General features: G+C 41.1%; 2 protein-coding genes across 2 annotated transcripts in view; one reads left to right on the top strand and one right to left on the bottom strand.

Annotated features, from left to right (window-relative positions):
- BRCA2 (BRCA2 DNA repair associated) overlaps positions 1–4,242 on the top strand; it is a 31,390-nt gene extending 27,148 nt beyond the window's left edge. Inside the window, exons 21-25 of the mRNA XM_035115190.3 lie at positions 135–301; positions 396–534; positions 1,797–2,053; positions 3,180–3,320; positions 3,513–4,242. Of these exons, the coding sequence (XP_034971081.2) occupies positions 135–301; positions 396–534; positions 1,797–2,053; positions 3,180–3,320; positions 3,513–3,929 (1,121 nt within the window). The 3' untranslated portion in view covers positions 3,930–4,242. The remainder of the gene's footprint in view (positions 1–134; positions 302–395; positions 535–1,796; positions 2,054–3,179; positions 3,321–3,512) is intronic.
- Positions 4,243–4,334: 92 nt separating this feature from the next.
- N4BP2L1 (NEDD4 binding protein 2 like 1) lies at positions 4,335–14,022 on the bottom strand. Its single transcript, XM_035115197.3, has 5 exons — positions 13,827–14,022; positions 10,167–10,294; positions 8,796–8,884; positions 7,180–7,256; positions 4,335–5,955 (listed from the first exon to the last, which is right to left on the bottom strand). Exons 1-5 carry the CDS (start codon positions 13,976–13,978, stop codon positions 5,712–5,714), a joined length of 690 nt encoding a protein of 229 aa, XP_034971088.2. The 5' UTR covers positions 13,979–14,022; the 3' UTR covers positions 4,335–5,711.
- Between the last annotated feature and the right edge of the window lie 2,188 nt (positions 14,023–16,210).

Raw genomic sequence — 16,210 nt, 5'->3', positions numbered from 1 at the left:
TCAACAGTCGGTCTGTGAGCATTTAGAAAAGGATGTTGTTATTATTAAGACCCAGCATGGGTACTGCATGTCTTCTGTAGGGTGGTCCATCTTGCTGATGAAGGATAACATATTGTTTAATTTTACATCTTTAGAAGTAGTACTGAGTATCTGGCGCCCATCATCAGACATTTGTACCCTCCTAAGGGAAGGAGCTCGGTATAGAATTTTCCAATTATCTGCATCCCAATCCAAAGGGAAGTTGGAGACTGCCAATATACAGTTAACAGCTACCAAGAAAACTCAGTATCTGCAGTTGCCAGTACGTATTATGGGCTGTCATTGTGAATTAACCTAAAAGTTTAAGCAACCTTTATAATAAATGAATAATGATGTCACTGTTCAAAATTCTTTAGGTGTCTCAAGAAACACTGTCACAAGTTTACAGGCCAAGAGAGTGCCTGAGATTCAGCAAGCTGTTGGAACCATCTTTCCATCCTACCTGTTCTGAAGTGGATTTGGTGGGATATATAATTTCTCTAAGAAAAGGAATGGGTATGTTAAGACTAGTGCACTGATTTATAATGAGTTTAAAAGAATCCTATTTAAGTTACCAGTCTGAATCCTTATTAGGGTTTGTAAATAGTTTTTAAAATTGGAATTTTATTGAAATCAGTTACATTTCAATTATAGCATGGTTTTAGAATCTTGTTTATAAGCATACCTAAATATGACTTGTTAAAGCCGATATATCTAATCTCAAAATGAAATCATGAACCGAAACCAGAGAAAAATTTCTGGCTTTTCGGGTCAGGCATTACAAACAATACCATAAGTTATGTATTCTGGAATTCCTATCAGACCCAAGCATTGGCAAGTCAACACACATACAAAGATCCAGAAAGCACCAACCTGTATTTCATCAGGATAATTTAGTGACCCCACTTGGATGATCTTGTGCTTTCATTTTTATGCCTGTTACTACTTGAAATCTGCTATTCTTTCAGTTCTCGAATTCTGAAAATGTATGACTATGCTTTTATTTTTAAATTATAATCTGTAAACATTGTTCTGCCCAGCAACTATGAGCAATTTCTGGAAAACTCTAGGTACTTATCATCTTAATTAACCTTCTTGCATGAATAGAGAAAGCCAAATAGAAATCAGTTATTTCTGTACTGAGTTGCTTGGGTCAATGTGGATCTAATTCTGTAGCACAAAAGACTCGTAAGTTGAACAACAAATGGCTTTTGATTATGTTCCTAATCAGTATGAAAAGTTCTGTTTAGTTGGAAACAATATGTTTTAAAAGTTAAAAGAACCAGTTAGTATGTTCAGGAAATAAGGGCTGTTCTGTTTGCACAAGGACTTCCACTTCTCCCCAACCCTCTGGAGCAATTTGGGGGGCACAGGGACACACAAGGAGAGATGATGGAGAAGTTGTTCCATTGCACAAGTAGAAGTTCTTGCACAAATGGGAAGACTTTGTGTAAGCCTCTGTGAACTACATTAGGAGAAATTGCTTAAAATCAGTTTTTAAATTTCCAATTATTTAATTCAGATGCATTTTAATCAGCTCACCTGATTCTTGTACTGTGTCTTGAAACATTGTTGGTCAGATACACCTTGCTTAATGCATTCATTCTAGTAGGCTACAGGCTTTTCCCAATACAATGCTCAAAGTATATAAACTATTATATTCAAGTTCCCCAGAATTACCTTTTGGGTTTTGTTAGGGTTAAAATGTAAACGTTTTAAAGGTTAGTATTTTTAGTTTTAAAAGTGGAGTTAAATTTTATGTTTCATTTATAACACAGGTTTCTCTACGCTGGTGTATCTGTCAGATGAGAATCATCATTTCATAGCAGTCCAGATCTATACAGATCTTAAGCAGCTTGCTATTGATGACATAATTATTCCTTCTATGTTGATCTCTGCAATCAACCTTCAGTGGCGACCTGAATTTAGATCAGACATTCCCACATTATTTGCTGGAGACCTTTCTGCCTTCTCCTCAAATCCAAAAGAAAGTCATCTCCAAGGATGTTTTAATGAACTGAGAAATACTGTAGAGGTATGTTGATCTCACGTATACAATGCACTGAAGGCATGTGGGGGGGGGTTATGTTACCTTATACACATGGTATATCAAATGATAAAGGCTGGTTGCAACAAAAGACATACTAAATTAGCATTTAATGTTTTGACTTGTCTAGTCTCCAGTGGAAGACAATTCAATATTTTGTGGAAGATGTTTCTCTAGTTGCCCTAATTAAAGGACATTTGCTATAGAAACTCAGGTAATAGCTTGGAGCACTGTTGTCATGTGTTCCTGACCACAAGCCTCTGTCCAGAAACAGGATGCCAGCTGCACCCTCCAAATAAGCTATCAACTTCATAAAAGGCATTACACTATTTCTAGGGCAGTAGTAGCAGTAGTCGCCAAAACATACATATTTTTTGATAAGGGGCTTTTGTCCATACAAGATGTCCAGCTTTCCCAAAGCACCCATGTAGTGAAATGTGCAAAGCTGCAGGTCAAAGATGCGAGACCTGTTCATGCTGTACATGGAGAAGAGGTCTGCATGATTTGGTCTCCAGTCCAACCTGCTGCTTATATAAACAACAAAATGTGAACGCCAGTATTTTTCGCATTAGTTAGAGCCAATGCCTATCTACATATAGGGTCAGTACCCCCCCCCCCAAGTGAGCAAATGTCATTCATTTTGTGTATTACCCTTCCCCTGAAGATCTCAAGGGCAGTTCACAGCATAAAAAAATAAAAACACAAACTACCTAATAAAAATTAGAACAAAACCAGAAACACCCCCCAAAACACATGTGAAAGCATATAGTATGTTGATCAGCCAAAGGTTTAGTTGAAGAGAAGCGTTTTTGCCTGAGGCCCATGTTTAATGAAGGCGCCACATGAATCGGGCCTAGGGAGAGCATTCCACAGATGTGAAGCCACTGCAGAAAAGGCCCGTTCTCATGTTGCCAGCTTCTGGACGTCTCGTGGAAGAGGCACATGAAGAAGTCCTTGCATGATTATCTCAGGGTCCATGTCAGTTTATATGGGGAGAGGAGGTTCTTGAGGTATTGCAGTCCTGAGTATCTACAGCATACCGTATCCATTAAGTTAAAAATCAATAGCAAAGGATTTTTTTAAAAAGTAAAAACTGTATATTTTCGTCCTGCAGAATAGCAGCTGCTTTGGCAAAGATGCACAATGCAAACTGATGAATTTACTACAAACAGATGACCCACAAACATTTAACTTGCCCAAAGAATGTGGCTTGGATCCCATTTCTCAGAATTCTGGTGCAGGAAATAAACATTCCGTAAGTTTTTATTAATCTATTATGATTATATTTACCAGTATAATCAACTTAATATCAGACAGCATATTTAACCATCTCAAGTAAATACAAATACCTCAGGGATGGTGGTGGAGTAATGATTAGTTCAGATGGCTTTGAATGGCAGTAGTCATTGACAGAATTTAAGCTTAGTTTTCCCTCCCTTTTAATTAGATTGCAACTCCTGGCAGTGGACTATGGCATCAGAGTCCTTTGTCACTTGGGAAGCTAGATTCAAAGCCACCGGTATTTCTAGGGTCAGCAAAAACAGCGGAACTAGAAGAAACCCCTAAGAACTGTAAGAAAAGAAGAGCAATGGACCTGCTTAGTCGAGTACCTTCCCCACCACCAGTGAAGACCAACTGTATATTTATTTCTCCATCTCTGAAAAGGGCATTTCAGCCCCCCCGAAGTTCCAGCACTCAACTTGAAAAGTCACTGAAAAGAACTGCATGTTATAATAAAAAATCTGCCCTGAGAGGGTTTAGTGAGACTGGTTCTCCTCTTGAAAATAATTTTGTTGCTGACGAGGAGCTTGCAATGATAAATACACAAGCCCTCGTAAGTAGTTTTCCAGAAGATACAGGTTGATTTGGTGGGTACAATTGTTTATTCCGTACCCAATGCTTTTCCTGTCAGCCTTTTAGTAAGGAATAATTCCAGTATTCTGGTAAAACAGATATAATGCAGGACTGTAAGGAGAGTACTGAGGCTGCTACAAAGGAGACAAATGGAACAAATACTTCCATTAGCTGTGCAGATGAAGTTCCAAAGACAAAGAAGATAAAAGTACTTATAAATGCCCCTGTACATTTAAATATTTAAGCAATCTTTGTAAATGTTGTGTTTTGTGCAGACTTGCTTGTGTATTACTCAATTCAGAATAAAGTTTAGTGTGATTATGTATGCTCTATCAAATAGATTCTGAAGAATCCAGTAAGAATGGCTGTAAATTTTAAAAATCCTGTCGTGTTCACAGAAGCACATTCAAAGTGGTTCAGCAATAACTAACTTTAATGAAGGAATTGTATATTTTTAGAACTCCAGTGTACAGTTCAAAACATGCAGTCAATATAATTTGATTCCCTTGTTTATTTTTGCATAGCAATCACAATGGTTCAAGAGGAAAAAAAAAGAGGCCAGCTTTAAAGACATGTAAGGCCAAACATATCCAAAACATACAAACCTTCTGTTTGTTATAGAAGTACCTACCCTTGAAGAGCTTTTAGACGGAATGATTAAGCAAATATACCGAGTAGTATCTGATCTGTGGAAACAATTAGATGAAGAGAAAAAGCGCAGACTAGAGAAGTTAAACTAGCAGGCTGCAAAAAGGCACAAATAACATTTGGAACTGAACATTAACAAAAGTCACAAGAGTGCAAATTACTCTCACTCATTTCAGGTAATGTCTAGTTCTAATGGCCACTGAATTTAGGCAGGTTTCCTTGCTCTACCCATCTTTGGCATATGCTACTACCAAACAGGAAATTGAGGATGACCCAAGTCTTACTGTGGAGCAGAGAAAAACCAATCTGTTGTCAAGATTATGCCTCTTCCCTGAATTGTTCCTACGGTTGCAAACTATTTGGTGTGTGTTTCAGGAATCATAAAAAAAAAAATAGAGTGAGCAATGACAACCATTGGGGGTCTAAATAAAGCTCCTCATTGGTTTCGGCAAGAAAGGAAATCTACATGATGTAAAAAAGGAGGTAAACTGCAAAGTAGAGAAGCAGATGTGTCAAAGAAGGTAAATGCCATAAAAATGAAGCTAAATTAATATGGAATGTAGAAAAAAAGGTGGTCCTATGAAATGCGATCTATAACTTAATTTTAAAACCTAGGTACAAAAGAAACTAACATTTTAAAATTTGTATACTGTAAAATTAATTGTGTCAATATTTATGAAGGGAAATCTGTTTACATTCCCACAGCCTTGTATACTGAATAATTGATGGGGAATTAGAGTTCTAACTGTTGCACTATACTATGATTAGCAATGGCACACTAATGATATCAAATATCATTTGTGTGCATCCTTACCAGGACCAAACATTGTATAGCACCACTATTTGCTTGATCTGCACAGGGATGCCAATGACATGAAGATCCTTTTCTATATTGCTGCTAAAAATTACTGTGGGTTCTTCATTATGTTTACACTTCTAGCGTGAGTCATCCTGTAGCCAGGTGTAAACATGAGTGAAGAAATATAATCTGCATCAGAAGAATATTAAAACAGGGTTTTTAACCTCCAAAAGAATATATGGAGATTTAAAAACTAAATCTAGCCCAATAGAAAAATACAAATATTTTAATTACAGAATTCCAGAATTCCTAAAACAAAATTTTATACAACTTGATTAAAAAACTCTAAAATACCGGGTAGAAATCATTTCTCCTACTAAATGATCTTTCATTTCTGAAGTTGCCATTAGCTCTTCTGTTGGAGAATGTTGAGTTCACATAGGAACAACCATTATCGTAAACGCCATAGGATCTACTGAAATGTCTGGCTGGTTCTTCTGAATGAAGCACATCATGAAAAGTAACATCGTGCTCATATTGCTCCTTCATCCTCTGTATTGTCTCTCGTGGAACACCATGGCCATTCCGTCTATGGAATATATGTAAACATATACGTAAGTATATTTAGTTAGCTACATATCCAAACAGCATGTGACTACCAGCAACCATGTGAACTGCTCCTTACATTTTCATGACAACCTAGTTCACAAATTAATCCATTAATGTGTGTTCGTGGTTTGGAACAGCATTGTGTATATGAGACCTAAGAGGTTAAGGGGAACTATTCCCTCTAATAGCAAAAGAGAAAATGGGGAGCGCAGCACCAATTATAGCATTCTATGAAGTCATGGCAGGGTGGAGCACTCTACACTGTAACACACTATAGCAGGTCCCACTCATCCATCTACTAGCTATCACAGGTTATTAGTCCTGACAAAGGAAAAGCCAAAATGGGGCCACAGGCATACAAGAGAAGGGAATTTTTTATTAATAAAGGAAAAAATAAAATCCCTCATTGAGAATTGCCCTGTTTGCTTGAAATGCAGATTGTCAATAAAGGAAGAGAATGACAAGAAAAGGAAGTGGTTTGTGTTACAGGACGAGCTGGCTGTGTAAAAATATTTAGCTTTACAAGGGAAAGAATGAATAAAGGGGGATTGTGTTATTACTTGGGAAATGATATATGAGCAACTGTCCACTCGTTGATCATGCAGGGAGCATGCTGAAGACTGTCTGACTGCAATACGCATGTCCAAAAGGTGGTTAGTGTATGTAATATGCCATAAAAGGTTATATACCCTATGTTATGTCGATGTTGGCTCTTTTGAATTCTTCCTATCTTTGAGAAGACTATAAATATGGTTACAGCAGTACCCCCAATCTTTTGCGATCATAAAATAAAGTCTTTCTTGACTTAAACCTCTCTCTCTGTGGCAACTGACTTTCCAGCCACAGACCCTCAAAAAGGAGAAATCACTTCACCTTCAGAGGTATCTGCATGCTCCACAGACCCCAAAGTTTTGCAGAAGTAATTTTTTTAAATTCCAAGGAGGCAAAAAAACACAGTCCAGTAAGGACTGACCATAGTGCACAGCAATGAAAGGTTGTGCATCAGATGAAAAAGCAGAACAGATCTGGGGGTAGAATGGAATGTTCTGCAAGAGGGCATGGCTAGCTGGCATTCTGAACAGGTGAGCTCCTGTTAGAGGTTATCCTGTTAGAGGTTATATTAGAGGTAGTGCAATATTTTGTTGCAGGTATCACTTGCATTCTCATAGCAGCTAAAATCATAAGCAAAAAAAAAAAACTGTACCTGGTTAGTTGCCGAACATTGAATTTCCAGTGTGTATCTGGCTCTCGAAAAAGAACTTCATAGCTGTGTTCAAGTGCCTGATGTGAAAGAGTACTGAATTTGTATTCAAGTCACAATAAAAAGCTACCTTTCATGATTTACATATGCACAACATGACGAAGTATAAAAAGTAAAAAAGTATAATAAAGCATATATAATTAGCCTTAAACTCTAGTGAGACTGCAGTTCAGTACAACATGGCCACACTATTAATACCATATATTTGTCATGTCAGTAAATCTCAAAATTTTGTGCTGCCCCGTGGTTCAAAATAATTTACCTCTTATAATTCCATAAGATCTCTAAACATAAAAGTTGCCAAGGTAAGTTAGAAAACAAGATTGCAACAATTTACAACACTATCACATATTGCTCACTTCTGGCAAACATTCCTTCTCAAGAAAAACAGCAAAGCCATGCAATAGCACAGCAAATTATGTGCTCGTAACACATCTGATGAGGTATGGATGTTGAAATAGTTGCTTCATTAATAAATTATAAGCTGTCAAAGTTATATTAACCACACACAAAGAAAGGGAAATTAGCAGACTGACCTAATTCTAGAGTCAGATTCCAAGATGATTTTTCAAGTGATTTTGAACTACAGCAAAAATATACCAAAAGTTATACAGACACAAGGGCAGAAAACACATCTCATCATGAGTGATAGGCACTATCCTACCAGGTTCCCAGCACAGTCACCAAACCGTCTCCAGATGTTAGCTGGAGGCAAGTGTACACTGACTGCAGTTTGAGAACTAGGATCCCAGCAACGACAGTGCAATCTGGAGGAAAGGTACTCATGTCCCCCTGCAACCTAAGAGTTACAGAGCATGCTCAGTTCAGAAAAAAAGAATCATATAATATAGATTAAAGAAAGTGACACTCTTTCAACTTGAAAGATGCTGTCGCGTAGCCCCTGGGCACAGAACATGCTTTGCCTGCAGAAGATCCCTGGCATCTCTAGTTAAATGGTTCTTGGGCAACTGGCTGTATCTTGGAAAGCTTTCACCAGTCAGAACCAATCATATGATTAACCAGTGGTTTGGTTCTGCAAAAGGTAGTTTCATATGCAAGATCAGAAAGCTGGTCACACAGACTGCATGGTCTATGCTCACCGAGGCATAGAAACCAGACCATACGGAAGATCAGCATTTTACTGGCACATCCAGCCACGTATTGTGCAAAAGATTAGGACCATTAGTGGTTTCTAAGAATCAGATGATGTTAAGTGACCTAACCTTGAAAGGAAAACACAATGACTACCAGGGGTGCCCAAACTGAATGGCAGGCTGGATTAGACCCCTGAAACAGACTTTAAACATGCCTGGACTAAACAGAACCCAAAGAAAAAGGGAGCAAGAGGGGGTAGAAATCAATCCAGTTGTGGCACAAAAAAATGTTCCAGGGCTTGGACAAAATATGTGAAAGAAAACGAATGTTTGAAAAAAACGTTCAGCGCATTTGAAGTTCTTGCCATTTTTCCACCTCTCTTGATAGCAAATAGCAGGATTATCTGCTCATTTCTGGAACCCATGACTAAATATGAAGAATGACAACAGGTCGGTTTCCCCTACCATTATCACATATGGCTTCATTTCCCAAGCGCGGACGTTGGTATTATCAATAATAACTGGGGATTTCCCATTCTTCATGGCTTTACGTGCTGTAACATAACAATGTAAATGTTTTAAAAGACCAGACAATCAGTGAAATCATCCTGTTACCTACACAGATGTTCTGAATTGAGCCTTTGAGGATTCACTGTGTCACAAACAAGTACTGATGTGCTGAATGTAATGAGCAAGTGTTTGTGAAGACACACAATTTAGTCCATAATGTGCTTTAGTTTCAGTCTGTTGATTTCCACCCATATTAATGTCAGGCAGGAATAAACTAGACACTGCAAGCAAGGGATGGAAAGGGAAGGATCTTGGATAAAAGAATTCAGGCTGCTGTAAAAGCTGGGAAAGATTTGTGCCTTCAGCAGACCTGGCCTCTGAGAGGTGGTTGAAGGTGGTTATCAATCGCTAGGCTCCATAATAAATCTGTCCAGAGTAGACACTGCACTGTAACCGTTATGGAGAACATGTGCTCAGTCATATACAAAATTAAAAATCAGAGATACAATGGAAATGTGGACTCTCACACAAAACTTCTGAAAACAAATTTCTCCTTCACATAGTTTTCTTTACATGAGAGCTATGAGCAAATCCACACAACGGCCCAGTTTCAATGTACCTATTTCAGCTTATTGGGACAAGATATACAGAAGCCTTGTGAGGGCATGTTTCATGCTTGCTCCCCTCCTGCCTTCTTGGAGTGCTGCAATTAATCCAGAAAATCTTCAGTTATCCATGTTTTCATTTAACATCAGAACCGCTGAAACTATGACTGACACAATCTTAACCAATCTGTTCAAACCCAAGAGGAAGATACAACAAAGTTAGAAATGAAATGTGTAAACAAGTTATTATTGTTGTTGTTGTTATTGTTATTATTGTTATTTAATGGTGGTGGCCATGCTTATATTTTTAGTATTAAAAGTTTATTATCAGGGCATACAAATCTGCCTTTAGATATCTGACAGCAGAAGCAATGCCAACTGATTATAGAGCATATATTGTACAATTCATTCCTTTGCTAGGAACTTTTATAATGCATTTTTTCCACGTCTGTACTAGAGACTCAAACATTAGCCCCTAAATAGCATATAATTGTTTTCTCCATAGAATCATTCACTTCTTACTACTAGTAATTGATGTTTTGATCAACTCTGAAAGCCATTTTGAGCAAAATGAATAGCGCAGGTGCGACAAATAAGACATTCTCTTACAGCAAGGCTCTCTCTTCAGCTGTAACTTTTTGTAGAAGAAAATTGCTGAAGGGTACAAGGTGTAAATAGGAAGCAAAACCTAACACACAAAACTAGGAAGGGCTGTACTTGCCTCTATTTTGGTTCCATCTATGTGCATCTTCTAGAGCATCAGGATCAAAGACATACGTGCCGTCCTCTGCAGAGAAGTAGTCATCAGTGCTCAGAACAACGGCACGGGGAAATTCATGTTTCAGTTGCCTGTTGAGACCAAACAATTGTAAGGAAAGGGCAAAATTTCACACGGATTAGTAAAACCATAAGGAGTGAAGTTTTTCATTTTCTAACCACCACCACCCTTCAATTTAACCAAATGTTCCCCGTGCACTTTTAGAGGAATCGTCATATGAAAATAAAGCACCATTCGAGCAAGAGTTGAATCACCAGCAAATTAACCCCCCCCCACCCGTTTATTGCAGGAGAAAATATTTATTAATAAGATTTGTATACCACTTAATACAATAAAAACCACCTTTAAGCAGTTTGCATAAAAATAAAAACACGACGTTCAATGAAATTTCCAGGGGGTTCCAAGAAGCTGCTGCTACCATGGAAATTGCCAGGTTCCATGTTGTCACCAAGTGGCAATATGCTTATAAGCGTGGGCCCCTTGAAAGATCTTAAAGGTTGGTGTGGTCTATATCAAGGTGGTTGATCTGTAATGTATCCTGATCCCAAGTTTTTCAGACAGTAAAGTAACATGCATGTTTCTCTCCTCCCCCCATCAAACCCGATTTATCATTACAACCATCCTGTGAGACGAATGTTAGGCTAAGATGTTTTGGACTACAATTCCCATCATCCCTGACCACTGGTCCTGCTACCTAGGGATCATGGGAGTTGTAGGCCAAAACATCTGGAGGGCCGCAGTTTGGGGATGCCTGGGCTAAGAGATAGTGGCTGAGTCGGCTGACCCAAGGCTTTGTGGCTCAATGGGGATTTGAATCTCAGTCTTCCTGCTCCTAGTGCTATACTTCCCTGAGGAGGAGGAGCTATTATAACAGCAAAGGAGCAATAATCCAGGTGCAGTGTTAAGACCACAGCCTTTTAGGGCAGGATAGCAATCCTCGAGTCTGCCTTTTATAGCAAACTATGCAAAATCCAGTGCAGGTGGGTGTGACTGGTAGGGAAGCTCTATATCAGGCATTCCCAAACTGCTGCCCTCCAGATGTTTTGGCCTACAACTCCCATGATCCCTAGCTAACAGGACCAGTGGTTGGGGAAGATGGGAACTGTAGTCCAAAACATCTAGAGGGCCGAAGTTTGGGGATGCCTGTCCTGAGGGATGTAGGTTCCCCAGCCCAGATCTATGTATTACATTCACAACAATATTTTTTAAAGAACAGTGAATGATAAGGACCCACCCACTTAACCAGTTTATAGCACTTAACCAGTTGGACTTAGCCTCACTTAGATATGGATGAAGCACCATCTGTTCAATCCAGACTCAACTTGTCTACTCTTATAAGATACTATCAACAAATGCCATCCATCCATCCATCCCTAGCATAAAGTTTCCTCTTGACAGTAAAGGACAACAGAATATGTCAGACTTCTCATGGGAAAGATTTGTTGAAAAAGGTGAAGCTGCAGCAATGGAGCCTTGATGTTTGGAGGTGGAATGTCAAGGTATCATCTGCAATCTCTCAGCACAATAAAAGAATCCTTTCCCAAGCGAGTTAAGCCAAAAGCGATCTAGAAAAAAAAGTCGGACTGAAAACTTTCATTTCTCAATTCCTTATCTTGTTGAGCAATGGCAGAGGCAGGCCTCAATTTATCAAAAGAGTAAAGAGAGAGGCCAGCAAGCTGAAATGAACTGTCAGGTCACATTTATCTCTATGCTCCCAACTGTTTAATATATATGCTTTGCTTATAAAATGCATACTACTGTGGACTTTGTGCAACTCTCGGGTGCATTTTTTAAAAATACTGTCCTCATTGACCAGATGCTTCTCTTCACACTTGCTATAAATTGTGCTTCCTTTATCCTGGAGATGTGACAAGAAGACTAAATATCCAGGGGGTGAGGGAGGCAAGGGGAAAGTGCTTAACTCTTTCTTCACCCTTCACTTTTCGGCCAGCATGCCTTCAGTATGAACTCTTCAGTTCTGGTGAAACAGAACCATGTCGTACGAACAGAGTGAGATTTTTTGCACTTCCTAAAATCAGTAAGATGTGAAACCAGAGCCAATGTTTCCATGACTGGCTTGCCAGAAGCACATTTTGAAAGCCAATGAAATTAAAAACAAGCCATTTCCAAGCAGGTTCATGCAGAAAATAAAGAGCTATGCCTTTGATGGTAACTATATGCTCTTTGAAGACAACATAACACCTGTGCTTAGAAATGAAGAGTAATATGAATCTCACCATTATACTCCAGTTCAGCTCAATTTACCTTTAGTGATGGGCAAGTTACAAAAGTTGCAAAACCTGCTATTATTTGTTGGTGTCTTGTTTCATTTCACCCTGTATGAGGTTTGTCACGTAAGTGATGTATAACAGGCCTCCTAAGTGTTCAATAAATTTGCTTCCTGCTTTTGCTGCCAGCTTGGGAGGTCACAATACTTTGTTGGGGGATGCAGCTGGTGTGCCACAAATCAGGGAACCCTGGTGAAAGCTACCTGTGCTGGAAAATGCTTATACTGTATTAGTTTAAGCCATCAGGAAATATATTGCAGTACTGCATACTGATTATAGGTTTCTGATGTTGACTCCACTCAAATCCTGTATTAAAAACGTGGGACATCACAAAGAAAACAGAGCTAGCTGTTTTCTTTAAAGTGATCAAAACAGTTCTTTCCACTTCCGTTAATCATAGGAAAATGGTAACCAAGGGCAAAATCCAGAGTCACTAAAATCAAAGCGATATCTTTGTGGGCGTGCTTTCAGTGCAATGTTGACTGCCTTCCAAAGTATCTTGTTTGATTTTCTCAGAATCAAGCTGAACCAACCAAGGCCGTTTGAGGATTGGGAAATTCCTGTCGGTAAATATTCATGTTGAAACAGGGAAATATACCAAATATATGTTTACAAAAAGAAAATATATTTAGTTACTGGCAATTACTCTTATCACTCTTAAGTTTACACTGGTGGTAGGAACTGATAACCAATTAAGAAAACAAAACTGCTGCAGCTCAGAAAAAAAGAGGCAGTGACAGCTGTGAAGGCGGCAGCAGCAGCAGCAGCCACCCCACCAATTCTCTTGTTTCCCTGAGATACCTTGGAGCTCTGTCTTGACCTACCATGAACAGCCGCCAACTTCTTTCAGACATGCTCCTGTACCTTGAACAATCGTGCAGCAGCTATCAGAACCCAACCCCCAGAGACAAAGGTTTTTCCCCAGCATGGTGGTACAGTGACAAGGAACTACGCCTATCTAATGTCGACCACAGGAGCCACCCTACTAGAAAAAAAATAAAGTTGACTGCAACCCTCTTTCCATCAGAACCCTTCTTGAATGCAAAGAACCTGAAAACCAGAGGTGGGGACAGGGACCCGAGGCCCTGCAGTCGCTTCTGCACGCCAACTTCCACCAGCTTTGCCCGCTTTTCACAGAATCCTCAACGCATCCGGAGGGAGGGTCGCAAGTTCCCGCACCGATCAAGAGTCTCTGAGCACGTCCAGAGCGCCTGCTGAGCAACCGGTCTACCCTCCCTCACAGAGCTTCGAGGTGAGAAAGCGGAAGGAGTCCTCTCTCCTTCGAAAGGAGGGGGGGGGTGTTGTTGTTTTTTACCTGGCCAGAGTACTTTTCCCGGAGCCGGGCAGGCCTCGCAGCAAGTAGAGGCTTTTGCTGAAGCGGCGCCTCCTGCGAGGGGGGCCCTTGCTTTGCGCGGGGGGTTGGCGGAGGCTCAGGCCTCCGAAGGCGCGGGCCAGGCTATCCTCCATAGCGGAGGAAAGGCAACAGCCTCCTCCTCCTCCCCAGGAAGCCTGCGAACCGATACTGTTTACACGGCTCCTCGTGACAGGCGCAGGCGGAGCCGGCTCTCTCCGCCCCCGCCCCCCCCGAAGCCGGGCGTGTCCAGGGGCAAAGGGGCAGAGCGCCGCGCGGGCTCGCTTCCCTCCTCGGCGTCTGAAGCAGCCGAGTTCCGCTCGCAGGCCTCCCCACCCCAGGGAGCAGCCACCCCGAGTTAAGGTTCAATCCCCAAAGCGGGAAGCCTGTGGCAGAACTGCGTGAGCCAGAAACGGCGCGACTCCGGTTTCTCTCCTACAAGGCTATAAAGGTCTCCGCAAGGCCGGCGCCTCTGCTGCCCTGCCTCCCCCTTTTGCTTTCTTTACCTCAAGGCGTGCTTCTTTGTGTTATATGGCATTGGCGAGGACAGAAATGCAGCCTCTTTATAATGCACTATGCTTTGTTTCGTTTTGCTTTTTTTTGGAGCGTGGGTTTGGGGCCCGCTGGCAGCGCTTGCCCTCCTCCTTTGCAGAAATAGGAAACGCTCTCCTGCAGCGAGAAACGTTCGTTGCCGTCACGTGCGAGACGCAGCGGCTCTCTTTGCTGCGGTGTTTGCTTGCATGCGCCTCGCATTCACCCGGAGGAGTGTTTTGTCCGAATAATAACAAATGCCCTCTCATGCCGAGGAAGGAAGGAAGCTGCGGTTATTATGACTAACAATACTGTGCTCATGTTTCGAAACTCAAAACCAAGAGCACTTGCGGCCAGAAGAGCCGCATAATTTGCAGATCTACTCGCAAGCAATCATTCCGTGCAATAGTGCTTGATCTATCCTACGGTACGCAGGTGTAGGATTGCAGCCCAAGTCATGAAAAGATTAAACAGCAGTTGCTTCTGCACCGAGGAGCAGAGGACCAAAAAGGCCAAATCCAGGCGTGGGGAACCTTTGGCCCTCCAAAAGTTGATGAACTACAGCCACCTTCATCCCTAGTCGTGGGCTGTGCTGGCAGGGACTGATGGGAGTTGTAGTTAAGCCACATCTAGTGGGCCAAAGTTCTCCACACCTGGCCTAATGGATATGGGCTCTTTCAAATGTGTGTCATACATAGCTGCATCTAGGGAGTGAGCCTAGCCAGGAGTGCTTGGAAGCCACATCCCAAATGCTTGGTGCCCACACAAAAACATCTAGATAGTGCTAAAAGAGAAAAGCATGAAAGGCATGAAGACGAGTCTTCATAAGAAAATAGCACAAAAAGTGCTCATACTCCCATTTATTTTCAGGGGAGGTTTAAGAGCACACCAGAGAGGAAACTGGACAAAAACTTCACTCTCTTAAACAAGAAAAGAGCCAAAAAGAAACTCCTGACTCCTGGTGGCTAACCTATACGATATATTCACATATATTTTCCCTCCCTTTTGTTTAAAGCAGGAGTGGCTAACATGTGGCTCTTGTGATGTTGCTGGATTGCAATCAACCCCGACGATTGGCCATACTTACTAGGGCTGAGGAGAGTTGGTACCGCTAGTTCAACAACATCTAAAGCAGGCATCCCCAAACTTCGGCCCTCCAGATGTTTTGGACTACAATTCCCATCTTCCCTGACCACTGGTCCTGTTAGCTAGGGATCATGGGGGTTGTAGTTCCAAAACATCTGGAGGGCTGCAGTTTGGGGATGCCTGATCTAAAGGGCCACAGCTTCCACACACCTGGTTTAAAGAAGCTGTTGGTTGTTGGCATCTGTCTGTCTCGGGAGACAATGGAGAAGTGTGTCCATTGTCAAATTGTTTGGAGGTGAAGTCAAACTGTTGAAGGTTGCAGCACCTGCTGTGGTTGTAGAGACCAATATGGGAGAGACATGTTTTGTTTCAGCTAAATAGATGGGTACCGCCGAAGCATCTGACAACTACTAGCAACTCTCAAGTAATGCTAGAATGATTGTATTATCTTGACTACTGTTGTGAATGGTCCTCATGTTTGAATTTACTTTAATTATCCAAATCTTTAGTGAATTATCACCTCCACTATCTAAGGCAGTATGCCTCTGAATGCCAGGTGCTAGGAATCACAAGTGGGTAGAGTGCTGTATATATTAGTTTAAAGAGTATGTCTTAAGTGTCACAGCAAACCACAGTAGCTGTGCAGGTGCTGTTCCAGCCACCTTACCCAGAATGCTTTGTGTTGGGGAAGTACCCAATTGGCCCTTTCTAGAGTGGGGGGAGACCCAGCA

The sequence above is a fragment of the Zootoca vivipara genome, chromosome 4 (genome assembly GCF_965207765.1).
Source record: "Zootoca vivipara chromosome 4, rZooViv2.hap1.1, whole genome shotgun sequence".
In the NCBI taxonomy this organism is placed as follows: domain Eukaryota; kingdom Metazoa; phylum Chordata; class Lepidosauria; order Squamata; family Lacertidae; genus Zootoca; species Zootoca vivipara.
The sequence above is the reverse complement of the archived record's forward strand: the minus strand, read 5'-3'. Positions and strand labels throughout refer to the sequence as shown.